Consider the following 22751-nt stretch of genomic DNA (forward strand, 5'->3'; position numbering starts at 1 on the left):
CACAGCTCAGCCCACCCTTCTCCTCACCTTCTCTGCTTGTTCCCCAGCCACGGTGCACTGTCCGCGCAGTCCCTGGCTGGCAGGGTGATTTTTAGGTTAATTCTTAGGTCCTACCACCACTCAGGAATCTCCAAGCTGTCTGTGCTGTAAGGATCACTCAGGATCACTGCCAGAACGCAGCTCTGTATGTCTCCTTTTTTTGGTATTTTCATGCAAATTCTTCTGCTAGTTGGGGTTTATTCCACTTCTATATCCTTCTCTTCAAGGCTCAGGGGTCCAAGATTATCTTCTGTGTCTGTGTTAATTGGTTTACCTTTTCTTTGTTGAAGAGGTGTGTGCAGTCTTTCTGCCTAGTCTGCCATCTTGCCAGGACTTGTCTGTGGCCTTTAATTATGTTATTTATATATTTTTAATAAATCATTTTTCTGGATTTTTCCAGCTTCCTTCAAGTTCCAGTCCTGGAAGTAGTTCTTTCATGGGCCATAACTTTCCTGCCCAAATGCATGTTTTTCTTCTCTTATTTTTATTTATTTTTTTTCTCTTTCTTTTTTTTGGGTTTTAAGTTTACTTGTATCTGTCTGTTTTAAAACTACTATTATAATTAATACTTTTCTACTTTTTACTATTATTCTTTATTCTTCCCCTCCCAGTCCTAGTTTTCAGCTTTATTTTTTACTTTCCCTGTTCCTGGTTGCAATTTTTTTTTCAATTTTTTTGTTTTTCCCTTTTTTCTTATACTTAACCCCATTCCTTGTTTTTCTTTTTTGCATTTTTTCCATTTCTTTTTATTCATTATTCTCCTTTTCTATCTTTTTTCATCCACCATGTAAATAAAACAAAGAAGAACCACATGATCATAACAATTGATGCAGAAAAGGCATTTGATAAAATCCAACACCCATTCCTGATCAAGACTCTCAGCAAAAGAGGAATAGAAGGGACATCCTCAATATAATAAAGTGCATTTATGCAAATCAACAGCCAACATTATTCTCAATGGAGAGGGACTGAAACCATTCCTCTTGAGAACAGGAACCAGACAAGGATGTCCACTATCACCACTTCTATTCAACATTGTACTGGATGTCCTAGCCAGGGCCATAAGGCAAGAAAGAGAAATCAAAGGCATCCAAATTGGTAAGGAAGAAGTCAAATTATCCCTATTTGCTGATGATATGATCCTATACCTAGAAAACCCAAGAGACCCAGTCAAAAATCTACTGGAACTATTTGAGAGATTTAGCATCATGGCAAGATATAAGATCAACATCCAAAACTGCTGGTGGGATGGTAAAATGGTACAACCATTGTAGAAAGCAGTATGGCAATTCCTTCAAAGGTTGGAACTAGAAATACCATTTGACCCAGCCATTCCATTACTAGGTATATACCCTAAAGAAGTGAGAGCCAGGACAACAACAGGCATATGCACACCCATGTTCATTGCAGAACTATTTACAATAGCCAAAAGATGGAAACAACTAGGTGTCCATCAACTGAGGAATGGATCACCAAACTATGGTACATATACACAATGGAATACTATGCAATGCTAAAGAATAATGTAGAATCTGAAAAACACCACATAATGTGGATGAACTTGGAGGACATTATGCTGAGTGAAATAAGTCAATCACAAAAGGACAAATATTGTATTAGTCCCTTATTGTAAAAGTCAAGGAAAGGTTTATCTATGGATGGACATTTTCTTTGTCGGTTACCAAGGGTGGGAGTGGAGGGGAAGGAACACTGTGAGATAAATAGAGATAACTATGTATTTGGGTGAAGAGAAGGGCAATGTACTAAATGTGAGTGATCGATATAGGGGCACTGAGGAAGAGAAAGACATAGAGAGGTGCATGGGAGGTACAAACAACAAAGATGAAACCTTTTGCACATATAGTACAGTGTTGTCCATGAAGGCAAACATGGGTATATGGGTGGATAGATGGGTGGACAGGCTGAACTATTAGGTATGTCTATGAAGGGGGGAGTGTACCCAAGAACAGGTTTAGGGTTGGCAGACAATAGTCCTAAAAGTTTATGGGTATGATCTGAATTCCCAGGGGTATAGTAGAGCTGACAAGGGACAAGGTTGTATTCACTGCTTTGTGACAGACAGCTACCAAGAGGGACCAAGTAGTTGAACCTGTGGGCTTGGGACCATAGTCACAGGGGACATCAAGCTCAATTGGCATAACATACTGCACAAAACATTGTTCCACCTTCTACTTTGGTGAGTAGCAAATGGGATCTTAAAAGCTTGCAAGCTGCCATCTGGATGCAGCGATGGGTCTCTCCTCGTCTAGAGTAAAGAAGAATGAAGAAAACCAAAATTCATGGAAGCAATTAGTCCTAGCGACTGGTACACCATCCGATGTGCAGCCTATACGACTTTGAGACCAGAAGATCTAGATGGTGCCTGGCTATTACTGTCAACCACTTGGAAGTGGATCTATGTAAGAGATCCTGGATAGAGAGGGAGAACAATATGGAACAAAACTCAAAATCATTTGGAGAAAAAAAAAGGGGGGGGACCAGGTTTGCTGGTCTGATAGTGCCTGGTGGAATCACTGAGACTATGGCCCTTAGCTGCCCATTAGGTCTGGAATTGAACCCACGCCTGTGACTTCGAGCCAAATAATAGGCAGGCATATGAGTTGAACATTTACCTGAGGTCGATACACTCCCTGGAGAGAACAATCATGGTAGAAAGAAGGGCTGCTTAATGCACAGGGAGACAGCTCAGGGGGCAGGAGTGCATGGAGGGATGGACACAGGGAAGAGATAACTATCGGAAGGAAGTAGGAAGAGAGATGTTGCATTGTGGTAAATTGTGGTCAATGTCATGAGACAAAGTGTATGTGAAGTGCGGTATGGAAAGTGAATTTGCTTTGTAAATTTTCACCCAAATCACAATTAAAAAAAAAAAAAAAAATTCAAGTACTACTCCATATCTGGCCTGAAAATATCTTTCCAGTTTTATCTCTCCCTTCTCTCCCCAAAATTCTTTGCCTTGCAGTTTCCAAACACAACATATTTTCTCATCCTTTTATGCTTTCTTCTGTTATTGTCAAACTGCCACCTATTTGTACAAGATTTTCTTCTCTAAAAGAGATCTCTATTTGTTGTAAACATCTATGTGATTTTTGTTACTTTTTTACTTTTTATGGGACTTAGCAAATACTACTTTATACTGGGTACTTGTACCCATGTACCACCTCCCCTTATTATTGTACACTCCTTGAAAGTTGAAACCATGATGGTTCATATACACAGTGTTTATAAGTAGTCCTTTGCCCTTAATGCTCAGTTGGTGAATGTATTGAAGAAATAAATGTTAGTCAACTGAAAAAAAAAAAAAAAAAGAAAGAAAGAAAAGTAGTAAAATAAAGGAAAAAGAGGGGAAAAAGAAAAAAGAAAATAAAAGCAGTACAGTACTTGTGCAAGCACTGGCCACCAAACATGGCTTTGGTGGCAGCAAGGCACTTGCTCCATGAGAGCACACTGCTAACTGTGGAAGTCCAGGAGTGGGTGCTGCTGACCAAGGAAACCATGGCAGCACGGTGTCAGTTCCATGATAGCAAAACAAAACAAAACAAAACAAAAGGAGAAGAGGGATTAAAATGAAGAAAAAACGTGGGGGGCATGAACTAAGAAGAAAAAAAAAACACCATAATACTGGCAGTAGGAGTGGTTGGTCCCACTGCCAGTAAGTGGGGATGGCAAGGGTTCATGGCTCTGGTCATCAGGAGATTATGTGGGGTAAGGGAGTTATCACACCTCTTTGGTTGCTGATCATCAATGAAGGTGCCAGTGCATTCCTGGGCAAGTGGAACTGGTTATCTGATTCCTGCCCTGATCAGAACGCTGCTTGCAATAACTCATAATGGCCACCATGCTATGTTCAGCCATTGGCAACTTACCACTCCATATGCCTCTTTGTTTACTGTTTTTGTTTACTCTCTTCCTCCAATTGGTATTTGATCTACATTTTATCCTTCCATTTGAAGCTCTGTTTCCAGGATTGTCATCTGTATCCATTGCACTTGGTTTGTAGGGTCTCTGTTGTAGAGGGTCTGGATAGTATATTTGCCTCGTCCATCATCTGGGCCCTCTCTCCTCACTGTTTTAGTTGAAACTTCTAATTTTTTATCACAAATTTTAGTTATTTTAGTTATAAGTGATATAATTTTCAGAATTTGTAAATATTAAAATTAAAATTATGTTACCTTTTTAATGCATCTAAGGCAATCTAAGGATGGTAGATTTGATATGTACCATCATCCAGTTAGTAAAAGATAAATAAGATTTTATTTTACAGTCAGAAATTTAAAACCATTTCTTTTCTCCCTTGCATACTTCTCTGTGAAGCATGTTACCCATTAGTCATCCTATCATACTTTGAGACAAAAATGGAAGTTTAGTCTCTAAGTGTTCAAAACTATCTTCTGGATAGGGTAATAATTTCTATTTTTATCAATATTTAAAAATTGAAATTATGTAAACATATTAGAATTTTTATAATTATGAAACATAAGTATAATTACTAGAGTCATGCCTTAATTAAATGTATTGGGCAATATTTTTCAAGTAGTTAATGTATCTATACATGATTACTAATCCCAGAATGAAAGTTTAGCATTTATTCTATTACTATTGTGGTGTAGTTCCTAAGGCATTTGACTGCTAACCAGAAGGCTGGTGGTTCAAACCCACCAGCCACTCCTCAGAAGGAAGGTTAGGCAATCTACTGTAGTGATACTGCCTCAGAAAGCCTAGGAGGGGTCACTATGAGTCAGATCCAACTCGATGGCAGTGGTTTTTTTTTTTTTTTTGGTTTATTAATTGTTACAGGTCTAAACACTGAAAAACCTTTTTTAAATAAATTAGATGATGGATATATAAGGAGCTCTACTTCATGAGTATCATTCATTTATTTCATTTACTTCATTCCTGGTTATATATCAAAAATTTACATAGTGATTTTTCACAATAATTGTATTTTTATTGGTATAATTATGTCCTTCAATTTTATTGAAATCAAATAATTAGAAACCAACAATATTGAGAAACCAAAATAAACAAATAAATAAGTAATAGTGATTTTTGGAACAAAAATTCTATACGTCTAGTCGTTCTGATTCTCTGGTTGAAACCTGACTGATTCATCGTTGCATTAGTTATATATTGCTATATAATGAGTGATCACAGACTTAGTGGTATAAAACAACCTATATTTACTATCTCAGTTTCTGAGAGTCAGAAGTCTGGGTACAGCTTACCTATCCCCTGCTTAGGGTCATATAAGATTGAGGTAAAGGTTCTGGCCAGGGCTGGGTTCCTATCTAGAATCTGAGCTAAGAAAGGATTCATTTTTCTGCTTGCACATTTGTTGGCAACATTGAGTTCCTGTGACTGGGAGACTAAGAGAACTTTAACATTTAGCTGGCTATTGGCCAGAAGTCCCCTCAGCTCTTAGAAGTCCCTTGAAGTTTCTTGCCATATGAGCCTCCCAACACATCAAATCTGGCAATGGAAAGAGATTACCAAGGAAGTTTGCTAACAAGGTAAAATCATAGATAATGTAATATAATCAGTACTGATAGCACATCACATGCCATAGTCCACTGGTTAGAAGCAAGCATCAAGTCCACCCACCTGGGAGGGGAGGAGATTATACAAGGGTGTGGGGCCCAGAAAGCAGGGGTGATTGGGGGCCACCTTAGAATATACCCCATCAACAACACAATCCTGAAATTCTACTCCTGGATGAATAGCCAACAGAAATGAATGCTTAAATTGATCTAAGAGACCCACACAAATGTTCACAGCAGTTTTGTAAAGCAGTTGTCATCTCTCTTCCTTCAGAGTTAGTACCTTTACTCATGCTGCTTCTTATAAAAACTGTTTGAAACATAATTTCAGTTTTGACTTTCTCTGATCTTGTGGGCAATTTACTCTGAAACCAAGCAATTGTTCCCATTCCCAGCTCAATGGATAAAACCTAAACAAACAAACAAACCTGTTGCTGTCAAGTCAATTCTGCCTCATAGTGATGCCCAAAGGCTTTCCAAGGCTGTAAACCTTACAAAAGCAGACTGTCACATCTTTCTCCTGTGGAGCAGTAGATGGATTCAAACAGCAGACTTTTCTGTTAGTTGTTGTTGTTGTTAGGTGCCATCAAGTCATCTCCGACTCATAGTGACCCTATGCAAAGCAGAACAAAATACAGTCCCACACCAGCTCCATGATCCTTGCTATATTTAAGCCCATCACTGTTGCCACTGTGTCAATTCATCTCTTTGAGGGCCTTCCCCTCTTTTGTTGACACTCCACCTTACTGAACATGACATCCTTCTCCAGGGAATGGTCCCTTCCGATAACCTGACCAAACTAGGTGAGACAAAGTCTGGCCATTCCTGCTTCCAAAGAGCATTCCAACTGCACTTCCTCCAGGACAGATCTGTTAGTTCTTTTTGCAGTCCATTGTACGTTCAGCATTCTTACCTAGCACCACAACTCAAAAGCATCAATTCTTCTTTGGTCTTCCTTATTCATTGTCCATCTCTCACATGCATATGAGGTGATTGAAAACATCATGGCTTGTGCCAGGCACACCTTAATCCTCAAGGGGACATCTTTGATCCTCGGCACTTGAAACGTCCTTTGCAGCCAACTTACCCAGTGCTATACGTCAACTGATGTCCTGACTGCTGCTTCCATTGGTATTGATTGTAGAACCAAGCAACGTGAGGCTTTGACAACTTCAATCTTTTCTCCACTTATTGTAATGCTGCTTATAGGTCCAGTTGTGAGGATTTTTTTATTTGCTTTATATTGAGATGTAACCCATACTGCAGACCGTATTCTTCAATCTTCATCAGTACGTGTTTCAAGTCATCTTCACTTTTAGCAAGCAAAGCTGTATCATCAGCATATTGCAGGATGTTAATGATTCTTTCCCCAATTCTGATGCCACATTCTTCTTCATATAGTCCACCTTCTCGGATTATTTGCTCAGCACATAGATTTCCGTTAGTAGCCAAGTGCTTAACGACTGGACAATTAAGGCTTCTTAGCTCAGTGGATACTCTCTCCTTAATACAATGTAGCATTTCTGCACCCTCTCCTGTTCCATGTGGTGTACCTGTGAAATGATCTCAAGACATACTCATGCCCAAGAGCAAGGAAAATATAGTGACATTACTGATTAATGCATGTATGTCTTGTCTCCCTACTATGTAATTTTCTAGGAAATAGCAACTATATTATATACTTAGTATGTTTACCTTAGGCATGAGGACATTTAGTGCCATTTAGAAGAACATTATGAATTAATGAATAAATCAATATGCATTCATGGACTTTCTATTGTCTGATCTACTTCTCAGAAATTTACAAATAATCCCTCCAAGAGTAGTGTCTGGAATTTCATGCAGTGATTTTCTAAACCCCTTCTTGGTTCACAGGCTTCTCAGGAGAGACCATGGAAATGATGGGGTCTAGTTTAAAAGTGTTCCACCTTCCAAGAGCCACACTGGAACTCCTCAATATATTATGAGAAAATCACAAGATACGATATCAGTTACAGACAGAAAAAATACAATTACACGTGTATCAGTACTAAGCTTTTCTTTTTATTGTTAGTTGCTATAGAATTGTCTCCAACTTATGGTGACCTTATGAGTAACAGAATGAAACACTGCCCAGTTCTGGACCATCCTCACAATGTTCGGTATGTTTGCGCCTATTGTTGCAGCCATCATGTCAGTGAATCTCATGGAAAGTTTCCCTCTTTTACTTTTACTGACCCTCTACTTTACCAAACATGATGTCCTTTCTAGCAACTGGTCTTTCCTGATATGTGTCCAAAGCAAGCATGACGGAGTCTTGCTGTCTTTACTTTTAAGCCATTCTGCCTGTATTTACCACCAAAATTGTTTTATCATTTTCCTATATTTAATTTTTTTATGTTTTAAAAATACATTTCATTTATACAAATTTTATTTAACTATAACTTTGAAAACACACATACTGCATAAAATCAGCTAAATCTATATAAAATTAACATTTAACATTGAATAAAGCAAAATGCTGGCTTAATGTAAAAAAGTTTGTGTACCCATCAACAGATGAACAGATTTAAAAAATGTGGGACATACATAGAATTGAATACTACACAGTTACAAAGAACAATGATGAGCTCCCAAAACATATTATAATGTATATGAATCTGAAGGACTTATGCTGCATGAAATAAGTCAATCACAAGAAGACATATTGCATGATCTCACTTTTACAAGCATGGGTATATACACAGATTGAACATTCATTTGTGGTAACCAGGGATGAAGAGGGAGTGGGGGAGTCACTCTCTAGATACTGTTGTTGTTGTTGTTATGTGCCATCCAGTCGGACCCAACTCATAGCGACCCCTCCTTGGGTTTCCGAGGCAGTATCACTACGGAAGTAAATTGCCCCTTCTTCTTTCTGAGGAGTGGCTGGTGGGTTTGAACCGCCAGCCTTCTGGTTAGCAGTCAAGTGCCTTAGCCACTATGCTACCAGAGCTCCCCTCTAGATATTAAATATCTGTTATTTTCCCTATCTGGTTTTTCTCTTTGATTTTATTTTCTTTTTTGGGAGATAAGAAAGATAGCATGAATATGTGTGAAGAGAGCACAACTTGGCCTAGGCAAATGATGTAACTAAGAAATAAACAAGAGAAAGGATGCTTTTGGATACGCATCCATAAAGGATATGACACATATAATCTTATAACAACATCACCAACACAAAAAAATATGTATGTAACTACATATATGTAATGCATTATGTATATATGCATATATGAGTAGGGGTACGTATGTGTGTGTACATATGTGTGCACATACAGATGGAACTCTATATATGTGTATATAGGTATGGATATGCATGCAGGTATATTTATCTTTATGATAAATGACATACAGGAACAGTAAAGGATATACTTAGACAACTAACTAAACCTTAAGGGATTTGTTTTCTGGGTTTAAAGGCTTAGGACCATAGCTTGGTGGGAGAAGTCTGTCAACCAGCATACTATAGTTCATAAAGCTTATGTTGTACATCCTAATTTGGTGAGCAGTGTCTGGAGTCTTAAAAGCTTATGAACAGCCACTTAAAATACAACTATTGGTCTCTTCTAGTCCAGAACAAAAGAGAAAGAAATAAACAAAGACTCACAGAAGAAACTAGTGTACAATACTAATATTCTCCATGAACCCTGGGATCAGAAGAACTAGATGGTGCCCAGCTACTGACAATGACCATTCTGAGCAGGGGCACAATAGATGGACCCAGGTAAAATATGAGAAAAATGTAGAACAGAACTCAAATTCTGCAAAAGTCCAGACTTACTGGAGACTAGAGGACCCTCTGAGACTATCATTCTGAGATACTCCTTAAACCTTGAACAGAAACTATCCTCTGAGGTCACCTTTTAGCTAAATAATAGACTGGCTTATAAAATATAGTACCTGTAAATACTGCACAGCTCTAAAAAGTCATCTGTATGAGATTAAATGGCCAACAATATGTCAAAAACAAAAATGAAAGGGTAAGAGGACAGACAGGGAAACCAAATTACTGGAAGAAAACATCCAGAATGGAATTAATTAGAAAACTGACATATTGTGAAAAATATAACCAATGTCACTGAAAATTTGCATAAAAATTGTTAAATGGGACCTAATTTGCTGTGTACACTTTCACTGAAAGTACAATGTTATATGAGTTTTTATAAACTTTTGAAATTTGTGGTTCTACATTATGGCATTTAAATGGTCTCCAAGCTATTCATTTCATTGGCTAATTCTTAAAATTAGTAGAGGGGACTTCTAATACTTCCTTGGTATCACAAGCCAGTATAATGGACTTCTCATCATTAAAATAAAAAACACTAAGAAGAATGCTCTACATAACCCTTTTCATATGTACAATTGCAATTATATTCATTTTTCTTGTATGAGGAAAACTTAATATATGTTCTTCAAAAATGAGAAGACATTTAAAAAAAAGGAAGAAAAGTCAACATACACTAAGAAGTATGTATTTTCTGGTACTTCTGAATTAAATTTTGAGGATAGAAACTCAAATTTTTAAAATACTATGTAGTCATAAAGTAGATGGCGAAATAGGATAAAAATAATTTCCTAACAGATTCTTATCTAGTCAAGGACTGCATAATGACACATAACAGATTGACAAGAAGAAAATTAGAATGACAGAAAACATTTATCAAAACCAGAAAACTGTTCTGAGAAATTATATTGAACTTCTCCATGTCTCAGGATTCCAAAAGAGGCTTCATCCTACTGTGTTGCAAATCACCTGAATCAAGCAATTTATTTCCTACAATCTCAAATCCTTCATAACCTAGGAATTCTCAAGCTGTATGAGAGGAAAATGTACATTTTTTCATGTCTTCAGCAATGTTTAAGGGTTTATCATCATCCTTAACCAAAAGAATTCACCAGTGTCTAATTGTGTAGTCTCTTTCTAGGCTCTGCAATAAGATAATGAAACAAAATTGATCCTTTATTCTACTGAGCAATACATATTCACCAGTGAATTGATTCAAAAGACATCATGAGGGAAAAATAAATCTAGTTCACTCCCCAGCCACAGATCAATGGAATACTTAGTCCAGGTGAGGTGACTAGGTGTCTACCCCTTCCAGATGCTGTCTAATGACTCTGGCTCTGAGACCTTTTTATTATCTCAGCAGTTAGGAAAGGATTTATTTTCAACTGAAAATTCTTTGGTCTGTATATGGTTGCTTTGCTCTGCATGGGCCTGAATAGAATTGGCTCAGAAATCTTATTCAAATAGGAGTGGTGAGTTGCAAGGAACAAACCCAGCTTTTGCTCCCTTAGCAGGAAAGAGGGCTGTTGCATTGCAACAGTGATGTCTTGTGGAGTTTAGAAGATTTACAGCAATACTTTGACTAGGAAGGAAATAGAATACAGAATGGAATCTGGAAATCGCCAAGGTTCTCTCTAGGCTGTCTTACACGCCTGCCTTATTATCCTATGTAGATTGTTTTTCTCTGCCTCTCCATCTATATGGAAGACAGAATAGACCCTCACAGCATCTCCTCAACTCAAGATCCTAGCCTAGACCAGATCCAAAACTCCTGATGTATTCTTAAATTCTGAGGAGAGAGGAACTGATGGAGTCAGTGTGTGTCAGAAGCCCACCCTGGTCTCATGTGCAGCAGCTAAGATGTTATATAAGTCTGGACGCCAAGGGACCACCTGTGGATGTGATACAGAGCAGGTAAGTGGGCCACTATGAACTAAGAATGACACACAATGTTCCTCAGAGAGGGAGATAAAAGAAGAACAAAAAGAAATTTTTTGGAAAACATGTGGTCAGGAGATTACTGACGCTAGAAAGAAGCCATAAAAATTAACCACATAATGAGTCAGGTTACTGACAAATAAAAATCTAAAAGAAATTTTATGTATAACATGGTTTTGATGTAATCCCTCCCTAATGAAAAGGAGCCTGGAAAGCACCTTGTCAGACAGAATCTGAAGGAATTTCTCTGTCTCAGCTCATGTACAATCTCAATAAAGCCTCATCTACTCCTCATTCTACTCCTCATCTCAGTGTGTCTTTATTGGCTTTAGTTATGCTAGGAAATGGACCCAGTTTTTTGTGGATAAAAGAAGACATTCTAAAATATGCCTGCTCCAATTTTTCTTATAAATGCATACCATATTATTATTTTTGTTTTAGCTCATTTTCCCTTCAAAGCCAGATGCAAATGGTTTATAACCCACCATCAATGATCTGACAGAACTGAGGAGTACTATGTTTCCTTAACTGATAATAGTTCTGCATTTTAACTTTACTGAATCTCAGAAAACTATTTACTAAATTGTTATCTTCCATTTATATTCAGGAATGAAATTCACTCTCTTAGATATTGGAATATACTCTGCTTTAATATTCACCAACCTACCCTCCAACTCTTTTTATTTTTAAATCTTTTCAATCTTGTATTTCATATGCCAAGCTCCATTCTAGAATAAACTTTTACAACCAAATTATAAATCTCTTACAAGTGGGTCATTTTTGAACTGCGGACCTGACCTTTACTATTTTTGGAAGATCAAACAGAAGTTCCTCACCATGAATTCAATTATACTATGAGCCACTGTTCCAGTTAGGACTGGTACTTATGTCAACAACTTATACTCATGATTCAGTCTGAAAGTACATGGAGAGTGAAATGGTAGTCTTTCCCCATAAACCCACTCATAGTACTTCATACAAATCTTTTACAATATTTAAATCTGAAGCATCTTGAGACATGCAATTTCATCATCACCACCTGTGCTGTTCAGCACCTACATTTTTTGGCTTGAACTACAAAACTTCACCCAGTTAATCTTGCTTTTGTTTGATATTCTGTGGGGTCCTGCTGGGGTTCCACTGACAGTGTCAGGCTGAAATGGGCTAGAGATGGGATGGTCAGACACATCCTGAACTGCTCACTTGGAACTAACTTATCTTTTACTCTGCATGTGATTTAAAATGAAACCTACCACATTCTGGAAAAAAAAAAAAATCATTTTTATCTGAACATACAAGCACCATTTAGTATTAATAAAGCCACTCAAAAGACAGATGAAGTTTGTTTTAATGCTATAAACATGATTTTTCCTACCCTTCCCCACACACACAACAAAAGGTTGTTTCTAAAAAGGAACTGCTAGAAAAGTGATTAGGAGTTCACTATTTAAAAACAGCCTTTAAGAAAACATTTTTAAAAGACAAGCATCCTTAGTATGAGGGTAAATAATCATCCCTAATGAACTTACTTTCTACATTCATGATTTTATCAGTGTTCCTTGATGAAGGCATACCAGTCCACTATCTATCACTTATCTATCATGAGCCTCATTATCGATCACTTATCTTTATATTCTGGCATATAATAAATGCTTAAGAAAAGTTTGCTAAATGAACATAAAGTAGCATTTATAGATGCTCCTGCATCCTGCTAATAACCTCCCTCTGGGATCTCCAAGAAATTCTACCTCAAACATTCCTGTGTTGAAATGCCACCAATTACCCTCCAATGTCACACACTTAGGTCTGGGGATCCCCTATACAGATGGGTTCTTGACCTTTGCCCACCCCTTCCCTTCTATAATTATCTCCTCCCTATTCAGTGCCTACATCAAAGAGGTGAGAAGAAAGGGGAGTGCAGAAGATATTCCAGTCAATCATTTCTCTTCTCTTGTAAAAAGTGAGAGGAGAAAAGGAAAACTACTCAAATACTCAAATTGTTCTGATTTCTAAAGCACATTCTGCAGGGTACCAATTATGGTGAGTGGATGAAGAATCATGTTAGCTGCAGAAGCAACTGGCTCTTTCAAAGCTTCAGAAGGCTTCCCCCCCCTTCCCAAATCTAGCTAGTCACAAATGCCTAAGTGGTCCAGAAAGACAAGTGAAAAGAGATCAGGAAATCAGAAGGCAGGTCTGCCAGTTTAGCACTACTGAGCAGCAGAAGAAAGCTCATATGGAGCATAAATTCAGGGTGTGTGCTAACGTAATGATTCTCTACAGGATTCTTTACGCCTACAGGGCATTTCACAATGCCTAGAGCTTTTGTGAGGGGTTGCTAGGTGACACAAAATGGTTAAGTGTTGGTCTATTAATGGAAAAGTTAGTGGTTCAAATCCACCCAGAGACACTCAGAAGAAAGGTAGGGTGATCTACTTGCAAAAATATCAGCCATTGAAAACACTGTGGAGCATGTATCTACTCTGAAACACATGAGGTCACCATTAGGCAGAATCGATTCAATGGCAACTGGTTAGTTAGTTAGAGATATTTTTTTGTTTTCACCATTTGATGGTGGTGAGAGTGTTACTGTCATCTAATAAAGACAGAACAGGGATGCTACTAAATATCTTACAACGCACAGGACTATACCCTACAGCAAAGAATTATAGAAATAAATGTCAGGAATATTGAGAATAAGAAATCCTAGTATAAACAAAAACTTGTCATTGAGAATTCTGCTCTAGGCTATGGTTCAGAAAGCCAAGGATGGTATTTAAGATGGAAGAACAAGGAAGGAATAAAGCAATTCCAAACTAAGTTTGCATAAATAATTAATGGCACAAATCACCAAAGAAGGTATATTCAAAGGTTACTCTTCCAGAGGTCAATATTTCAGGCAGCATCCATTCATTATTCAAAAAACATCTATTGAGCAACTACCATGGATCAGGTGCTTTCTGGGTGGGCTCTGCACACACAGCTGGGAATGCAAAGAATCACTAAAAATACTGCTGACCAGTTTGGTTTAAACACATAAAATGTGGCGCTTCAGAGGACATTAGCCACTGAGAAGAGAAATGCAACCCTCCCCAACTTCCTTATAGTTTGTCAGTGGAATGTTCCAAGCAAACCATCTCTCTCAAATCCAGGAGCCTTTAGAATTTTTTTAAAAAATAATTTCTTCCCCCAAAAGTTACTTTCTATGTTGAGACTTGTGACTTTTATTGACTGGGCTGAGAATACTGAGCAAAGGTGCACTCTTTACAAATACCTTATTTATCAAACTACCAAAAATAAAATCTAAAAATTAAGAGTACAAAAATTAAGTATACTTGGTCATTAAAATGATTTCTGCTGCTACAAAGGCAGCTGACTTGTACTTATCAAATAGTTTAGAAACTCTCACTTGGCAACTCCTTCAGCTAGGACACAGATAAATCACCTTAAAGGTAACTGACGTGCAATGTATTATTGTTAAGGATTTGGCTTGGAGCATTGCTAAATTCCTCTGGAGATCATGAAATTATCCTGAGATCATCTTGTGATCATTACGTCTTCCAGTTTATTGAGCAGAATCATTAACCAACAAATAAAATAATTAGCTAATATCTACAGACAGATAAGCCTCTTTATTATTTTTTTCTGCTTGAGTAGAAATGGCAGGCATTAAAAATACTTTTCTAGAACCACTTCATATATATTAATAAAACATTAGACTCTTTATATTTAAACTTAAAATTCAATTAATTCGTTCAAAATGTCAGTTGTAACCTAAAGTATGTAGTAAAAAGGAAATATCTTGGAATAAAGAAGAATACTCACAGGAATAGAAAGACTGATTTTATTGCTATCACAGTGACCACTGTGCCCTGGTCTACTGATATTTACCACTTAAAGAAGCTCAGAGAGAGGTATTTAAGAATATCACTGGTGGTGCAGGAGCTTATTTTCTATATTGCCTTTCTCCTGCTTTAATATATAAAGTATGTTTGTACCAAAGTATCTATTGCTGCTACAAGCTCCTTGCTGACCTGTGAAGCCACAAAGCTTAATGATAATTCTCCCAAAACACACAGAGCCAGTCACAGACAGACTTATAAAGACAAACCTTCTAATGTAAGAGGATAAGCAGATGGATCTGTGAAGACTGTAATCTGTATCATTGCTTTTAGTTATTAAGAAAGCAGGACTGCAAATTTAGTGTCCTATCCAGACCTATAAGAAAAATGGTTTCCAATGGGTTTTATTTATTTATTTATTTTCTTGTTGTTATTGAGCAAAACATACACCAATTCAACAGTTTCTACTTGAACCATTTTGTGTCATTAGTCCAATGGGTTTTGATTCTTGTTATTCTATTCCTAGTGTTTTTATGCAGAAAAGAGAACTTGGTCCTTTGTCTTCCTTCAGTATAATCCAAAACCAGTATATTAACTACAATTTCAGCAGCAGAGCCTGGAGACCGGAAAAGACACCTTCCAAATGTTTATACCAAATGAAATGTAATCATCATAGTACTTTAAAAACAAGAAAGATCATAAAAACAAAACATCCAAATCCTATATTTTTACCTGTATACAACTTAAAACCAACCAGCTAACTTGTAGCATATCACTTATCTTTGGCTTGGGCTCAAGAGTGTTAGGGATAATCTATATAGGTAGACATATGATTATGAATATGATTAGATTACAAAATCCTGGGGTTTCTTTTCTCCCCAAGGACCCATAAGGTATGTTCCAGTTTCAAGCAAAGAAGGTAAAAGCACATCTTAAAATCATCAAGCTGTTAGTCCTTATTGCAATGGAAATAGGTAAACACCAATTTCTTTCACTGATGAGGTAGTCAAATTAGAGTGGTTGTTGTTGTTGTTGTTATGTGCCATCGAGTCAGCCCTGACTCATAGCGACCCCTCCTTGGGTTTCCGAGGCAGTATCACTACGGAAGTAGGATTGCCCAACCTTCCTTCCGAGGAGTGGCTGGTGGGTTTGAACCGCCAGCCTTCTGGTTAGCAGTCAAGTGCCTTAGCCACTATGCTACCAGAGCTCCTCCTTATTATGGTTACGTTTACAGGTATCTGAAGATTGTTGTAGCCAACTTCTCACTCCCACTGCAAAAAAAATTAAAACTGTCCACCAAGTCATCCGAGTCCCACAGGTAATGTCTGCGTAATTAATCACAGCATAGCCAAAGACATTATCTGGGGCTCACTGGCAAAGAAAAGTTTCAGCTGCTCCACCTGGCACCAACCATTCATCTTGTAGGAACAAATGGCAATAACTAGAATGATCCATATAGAACCTCTGCCCAAAGAACAGATAAAGTCCTAAAGCAGAGGGAGTGAGTGAGATCTAAATTGAAGGCCCCAAAAATTGTCCTTCATAATCAGAGATTGGGAGACAGAGGGATTAGTTCAAATCCAGGCCAGCTAACTCTGCAGTCTCCAACTAAGCCAGCAGAGTCCCAACCCAGGACCAAGGCACTACTTTAAGATCACAGGGAAGCCACACAGTACAGATACTTTGAATTTCTTGCCTGTTTTTCAATGTGTGCCAGAATAGGGATATCCCCTATATTGTGTCCCACTACTCACCCTCACCCCCATATTGTTAGGAAGGGGATAAGAATAAGGAGAGAGATATGTGTGGAGGTGAAGGAGTGTAATCCAATGGATCAGAAAGCCCCAAACGTCCAAGAGAATTCTATCTCCAGGCCTCTTCCTAAAAGTTGCAAACCTGGGTCCATATCTGCAGGGACACAAAGGGGGAAGCTGGCTCACGTGCCTGGGAGTGCTCCCTGAAGCTGCTGTGTTAACCCAAGGGGAGCAGCCAGTTGGCAGGGGAAATGCGGGGTGTCTTACTTTTGTAGCTCGCTGCCCAGGGCTGGTAACCATAGTAGCCAGTGATGCGGAGAATCCGCTCTTCGATGGACGTGAGCCCCACAGGCCCGCTGGTAAGGTCCTCCACGGAGCGCGACCATTTCAGGTCCTCCTTGATGGCCTCGTCCACCACCAAGTACTTGAGCTGCCTGAGCTGAGGGCTGATGTCAGATAGTCTCCGGGGACTGACGTCTGGCGACCTTCTCATGCCACTGTGGACAGGTGAGAGGGGGAGGGGAAGGGAGGGCATAAAGGAGGAGATTTAGGGGCACAAGCAGATCCTGGGCGAGGAAGGGCGCCAGGCGGCCCTCGAACCAGCGGACAGGTGCAGCCAAAGGCCGGGATTAGTCTCCTCCCGCCGCCTGAGCCCACCCTGGCCCCAGGGCGCCCTCAGTGCAGGGTCACCCCCGCATGTCCTGCTTGGGTACCTGAGGCAGCGAGAGTTGGGGACCACAGCGAGGGAGAGGATGGTTTAAATAAACTTCGGAGCCGCTCTCGCTGCCTTCGTTCCCCTGCTCTAGACTGCGGGGTTCCCGGTGCCAGGGTCGACTTCAGAGCCTGCCCGCGCCCTCCTGAGCCCTCCTGCCGCGCGCCGGGCTGGGCGCTACTCACATGGCGATGGTCTTGCCACTGGGTGCGCCGCCGGGAAACTCTCGGATCCCCATAGGCAGCGGCGGAGCGGGACCCGGCTCTCCCAGACTCTAGGCAGTGGGGTCGGGCCGGAGGTCCTCAGCCCACACGGGCACCGGGCCCAGGACGCCGCGCCCGTGAGAGGGCCCGCAGCCGGTTGCCCGCGCCCCCTTCGCGCCCACGCCTGCCGTTCCCCGAGCACCTCGGCCGCGTCTGGTGAGATGGAAGCGAGGCGGGCGCAGTTCCAGCTCCGGGCCAGCCGGCTACGAGTGCTGCAGCGAGTGGGGGAGCGGGAGCAGGGCGGGCTCCCTGCCCCTCTCCTGTTGCTGTCGCCGCCACCCCCAGCACAGCCGCAGGCGCGGGAGCCGTGGTGCCTTGGCGGGAGAGAGCTCAAGCTGTGTGCTCTCTAGGCACCTGAGAGGGCGACGTGCACCTTCTCAGCACCTAGGAGCCAGGAGAGGGCGCTGCTGCCCCCACTCGCCCTGTCCGAGCTCTGCCCCGCGACCTTTGAGGCCGGAGGCGGCTTCTCCCAGCTAATACTGCAACTTGTTAGCCCCTAAGGCTCTTGTTTGGGAGTTCAGTCACTCTTTTTCTCCCCGCCCCCATCTTTCTTTCTGTCCCCCGTCATCTCCACCTCTCAATCTCATCTTAAAATAATCAGCAAAACTATCTGGAAAGACAGAAACTTGGTTGCATACAATAAAAACTATGTTCTACATCCCACATAAATAAATGACATTTTATCACATGCTATGACACAACACTGCCTAAGCAATGGATGTATTTTGCTGTGGGGTGGTATAGTAAGGCCTACTCCTCATAGAGTTTATATTCTATGGTCACTGATGGCACAATGAATAAATCAGTTCATAGAGCTCTATTTTATATTGCCTCTAATTTTTTTTTTTAATTTTTGTTTTTTCTTTATTTCTGTAAGCAGTTCTTTCTAGGCTACGAATTAACTTTCAATTATGTTGTTTTTCTGTTATAAAAAATATATAAAGGAGGATGCATGAAATACATCTGTCGAAACCCATAGGACATATAATACAAACCATTAACTCTGATGTAAAACATGGATAGTAGTTAATAGTAATGTGTCAATATTGGTTCATCAATTGTAACAAAAACCACAGGAATGAAAAATGTTGATAATAGGAGTAACAGTGTGCAGGAGGCAGAGAGGTATATGGGAAACTACTTTCTGGACAACCTCTCATTAAACCAAAAACTGCTCTAAAATTTGTGTCTGTCAAAAAATAAAATTGTTGGCATAACATACTGCAAAAAAACATTGTTCCACCTCCTACTTTGGCAAGTAGCAACTGGGATCTTAAAAACTTACAAGCAGCCATCTAGAGGCAATGATGGGTCTCTCCTTGTCCAGAGCAAAGAAGAATGAAGAAAACCAAAGATTCCTGGAAACAATTAGTCCTCAAGACTGGTACATCATGCAATCCTTGACCTATATGACTATGAGACCAGACGAACTAGATGGTGCCCAGTTACCACTGTCAACCACTTGGAGGAAGCTCTGTGTAGGAGATACAGAATAGAGAGCAAGAACAATATGGAGCAAACTCAAAATCATTTGGGAAAAAAAAAGAGGGACCAAGTTTGCTGGTCTGATAGAGCCTGTTGGACCAACTGAGACTATTATGGTCCCTAGCTGCCCTTCCAATCTGGAATTGAACCCACACCTATGGCCTCCAGCCAAACAAATGACGTAAGAGCATAAGAGTTGAACATGTACCTGAGGTAGATATACTCCTTGGAGAGAACAATCATGGGAGAAAGAAGGGCTGCTTATGCACAGGGAGACAGTTGGGGGCTGCAGTGCATTGAAGGATGGACACAGAGAAGAGGTAACTATCAGGAGGAAGTGGGAGGGGAGCTGTTGCATTGGGGTAAATTGTAGTCAATGTCATGAGACAACATGTGTGTGAACTGCTGTATGGAAAGTGAATTTGCTCTGTAAATTTTCACCCAAATCACAATATAAATAAATAAATAAATTGTAACACACACACACACACACATATATATATGTCATATATATGCATGACCTACTGCCATCAAATTGATTCCGACTCATAGTGACCCCCATTGGGTTCCTAAGGCTGTAAATCTTTAGTGGAGTAGAATTCATAGTGACCCCTATTGGATTCCTAAGGCTGTAAATCTTTAATGAAGTAGAATGCTTCATTCTCCTCCCATGGAGCAGCTGGTAGGTTTGAAGTGCTGGCCACTATGTCAATTTGTCAAACTGTGGCTTGCATATTGCTGTGAAGCTATGCCACTGCTATTTTAAATAGGTCACTCATGGTGGACTCCTTTCAGCAGAGCCTCTAGATTAAGACACATTAGGAAGAAGGACAGGGCCACTTCTGAAAAAATTGGCCACTAAAGACCTTATGAATAGCAGTGAAACATTGTCCACTATATGACTAGAAAACTTGTGAACAGCCCTAAAACATGGCCTGATAAAGTGCTGGAAGATGAGCCCCTCAAGTTGGAAGTCACTCAAAATACAACTGGAGAAGAGCTGGCTCTTCAAAGTAGAATCAACCTTAATGATGTGGATGGAGTAAAACTTTTGAGACCTTCATTTGCTGATGTGTCACTAATCAAAAGAAACAGCTGTAAACAGTCATTAATTATCAGAATGTATGAACTATGAATCTAGGAAAACTGGAGCTGTCCAAAAGAAACGGTCTGCATAAAGATCAATATGCCATGCATTAGGGAGCAGAAATGGACTGGTACTAGCCCTTTTGAATCTGACATTCATATGGTCTACTATGCTAGGATCGACAAATTGAAGAGGAATGGCATTGCATTTATAATCAAAAAGAACATTTCAAGACCTATCCTGGGAGTTCCGGTAAGATGATGGAATAGGCAGAAAGACTGCACAGACCCTCTTCAACAAAGAAAGGGGGAACCAATTAACACAGATACAGAAGATAATCTTGGACCCCTGAGCCTAGAAGGGAAGGATATAGAAGGGGACTAAACTCCAACTAGCAGAAGAATTTGCATGAAAACACCAAAAAAGGAGACATACGGAGCTGCAGTCTGAAAGCAATTCTGACGGTACAGACAGCTTGGATATTGCCAAGTGGTGGTAGGACCTAAGAATTAACCTAAATATCAGCCCTGCTAGCCAGGGACTGGACAGAAGACTGCTCTGATGTCTGAGGAATAAAAGGCGAAGTAGTGAAGAGGAAGGCTGACTTTTGCCTGTCTGGGTGCAGCCATTTTGAATGTTTACAAGCAGTTTGACCATTTTGGATATTTAGAGTGACAGTGTTCCCCATATTCCAGGGACTTAAAAACTGGCTCTACTTGCTGGGAACCCCAAGGACATTCCAGACTTGGATGACTAGAAAGGTGCGATATTCTCCTTGTTACTCCTATACCCCATACCCTCTTAGTGAATGGAGGTGTGGCCATCCCTCATTCCCACCCAAGGTTTCTAGGCCGGCAGGAATTCCATCCTACTCTGTGTGCTCAGAAGGACCCTGGGTGCTCTGCCCGGCCCTGACCCAATTTTGTTTTCTTATTTCTATTTTCTGTTTGTTTTTGTCTGTTTTAAAACTACTACTATTATTATTACTTTTGAACTTTTATTATTATTAATTATTCTTCCTCTCCCAGGTTCTAGTTTTCAGGGTTTTTTTTTTTCCCTGTTCCTGGTTGCAATTTATTTTTCTTTCTTTCTCATGGTTATCCCTGTTCCTTGTTTATCTTTTTGAGTTTTTCCCATTTTTTTCTTCATTATTCTCCTTCTCTACCTTTTTTCTCTTATTGCCCTCTCCCCAGATATTGCAGGGATTTTTTATTTTCTTCTTCTACTTTTTTCCTTTTTTCTTTTTTTGGTTAATATTCCTGTGTGATTACATGGTGTGTTTTCTCTCCATTTGCTTTTACTTTTTTGATGGTTATTCAATTGATATTATTGTCTAACTGATTGGAAGACAGCAACAGTCCCCATATGACACAAATATATCCACACCTCCTGCAGCTTCACTTACTGCATGAGAGCCACCACTTCTTTCTCCACCACCGGGCTGACAATAAACAATGACAAAGAAGAGCCTGAATCACCCTTCGCTGCTCTTCTCAAACAGTTAACAGATATCTAAATACAACACCACAATGTCTCTGAGACAACAGACCATCACAGTCCACACAAAGAAGCAAGATAAAGTGGTAGAAATAAGGGAGCAGGGTACAGATCCAGAACACATCCCTGAAGAAGAAGTAGCATTGGAACTCTCTGGTAAGGATTTCAAAAGAATTATATTTAGGTATCTTCAAAGGAATGAGAGATGGACCAAGGAAAACACAAACAAAACCCTAGAAGAATTCTGGAAGAAAATATAAGAACAAAAAGACAAAATGAATGAAAAAGTAGAAATGATTCTAAATCTACAGATAGAAATCCAGAAGATTCATATTAAATTGTCAGAAATAGATAAGACACTGAAAGGGCAAAGTAGTAGAATTGATGCAATGGAAGACAGACTTAATTAGATTGAAGACAAATACCTGAATATTTCTTTGGAAAGAGATCAATCAGAAAAAAGGTCAAAACAAAATGAAGATAGCCTACAGTTCATGTGGAATACTATCAAAAGGAATAATCTATGTGTCATTGGAATTCCAGAACAGGAAGAGAAAAATAAAACCACTGAGAAAATTGTCCAGATTTGTTGGAAGAGAACTTCCCGGATAGGGAGAAAGATTAGAATATATCCATTCAGGCAGTCCAATGAACCCCAAAGAGAATAGAGCGCAAAAGAAAATCACCAAGACATATCATCATCAAACTCATCAAAACCAGAAACAAAGAAAGAATCCTGAAAGGGAGTTCCGGCAAGATGGTGGACTAGGC

At 39.6% G+C, this 22751-nt stretch overlaps 1 protein-coding gene across 1 annotated transcript in view; it reads right to left on the reverse strand.

Annotated features, from left to right (window-relative positions):
* SLC35F3 (solute carrier family 35 member F3) overlaps positions 1–17886 on the reverse strand; it is a 1079377-nt gene extending 1061491 nt beyond the window's left edge. Inside the window, exons 1-2 of the mRNA XM_007938509.1 lie at positions 17834–17886; positions 17204–17433 (exon numbers count right to left, since the gene is read on the reverse strand). Coding sequence (XP_007936700.1) covers positions 17204–17433; positions 17834–17886 — 283 coding nt within the window. The remainder of the gene's footprint in view (positions 1–17203; positions 17434–17833) is intronic.
* Positions 17887–22751: the final 4865 nt, after the last annotated feature.

The sequence above is a fragment of the Orycteropus afer genome, unplaced genomic scaffold (assembly GCF_000298275.1).
Source record: "Orycteropus afer afer isolate SDZICR_OR568_19922 unplaced genomic scaffold, OryAfe1.0 scaffold00050, whole genome shotgun sequence".
NCBI lineage: Eukaryota > Metazoa > Chordata > Mammalia > Tubulidentata > Orycteropodidae > Orycteropus > Orycteropus afer.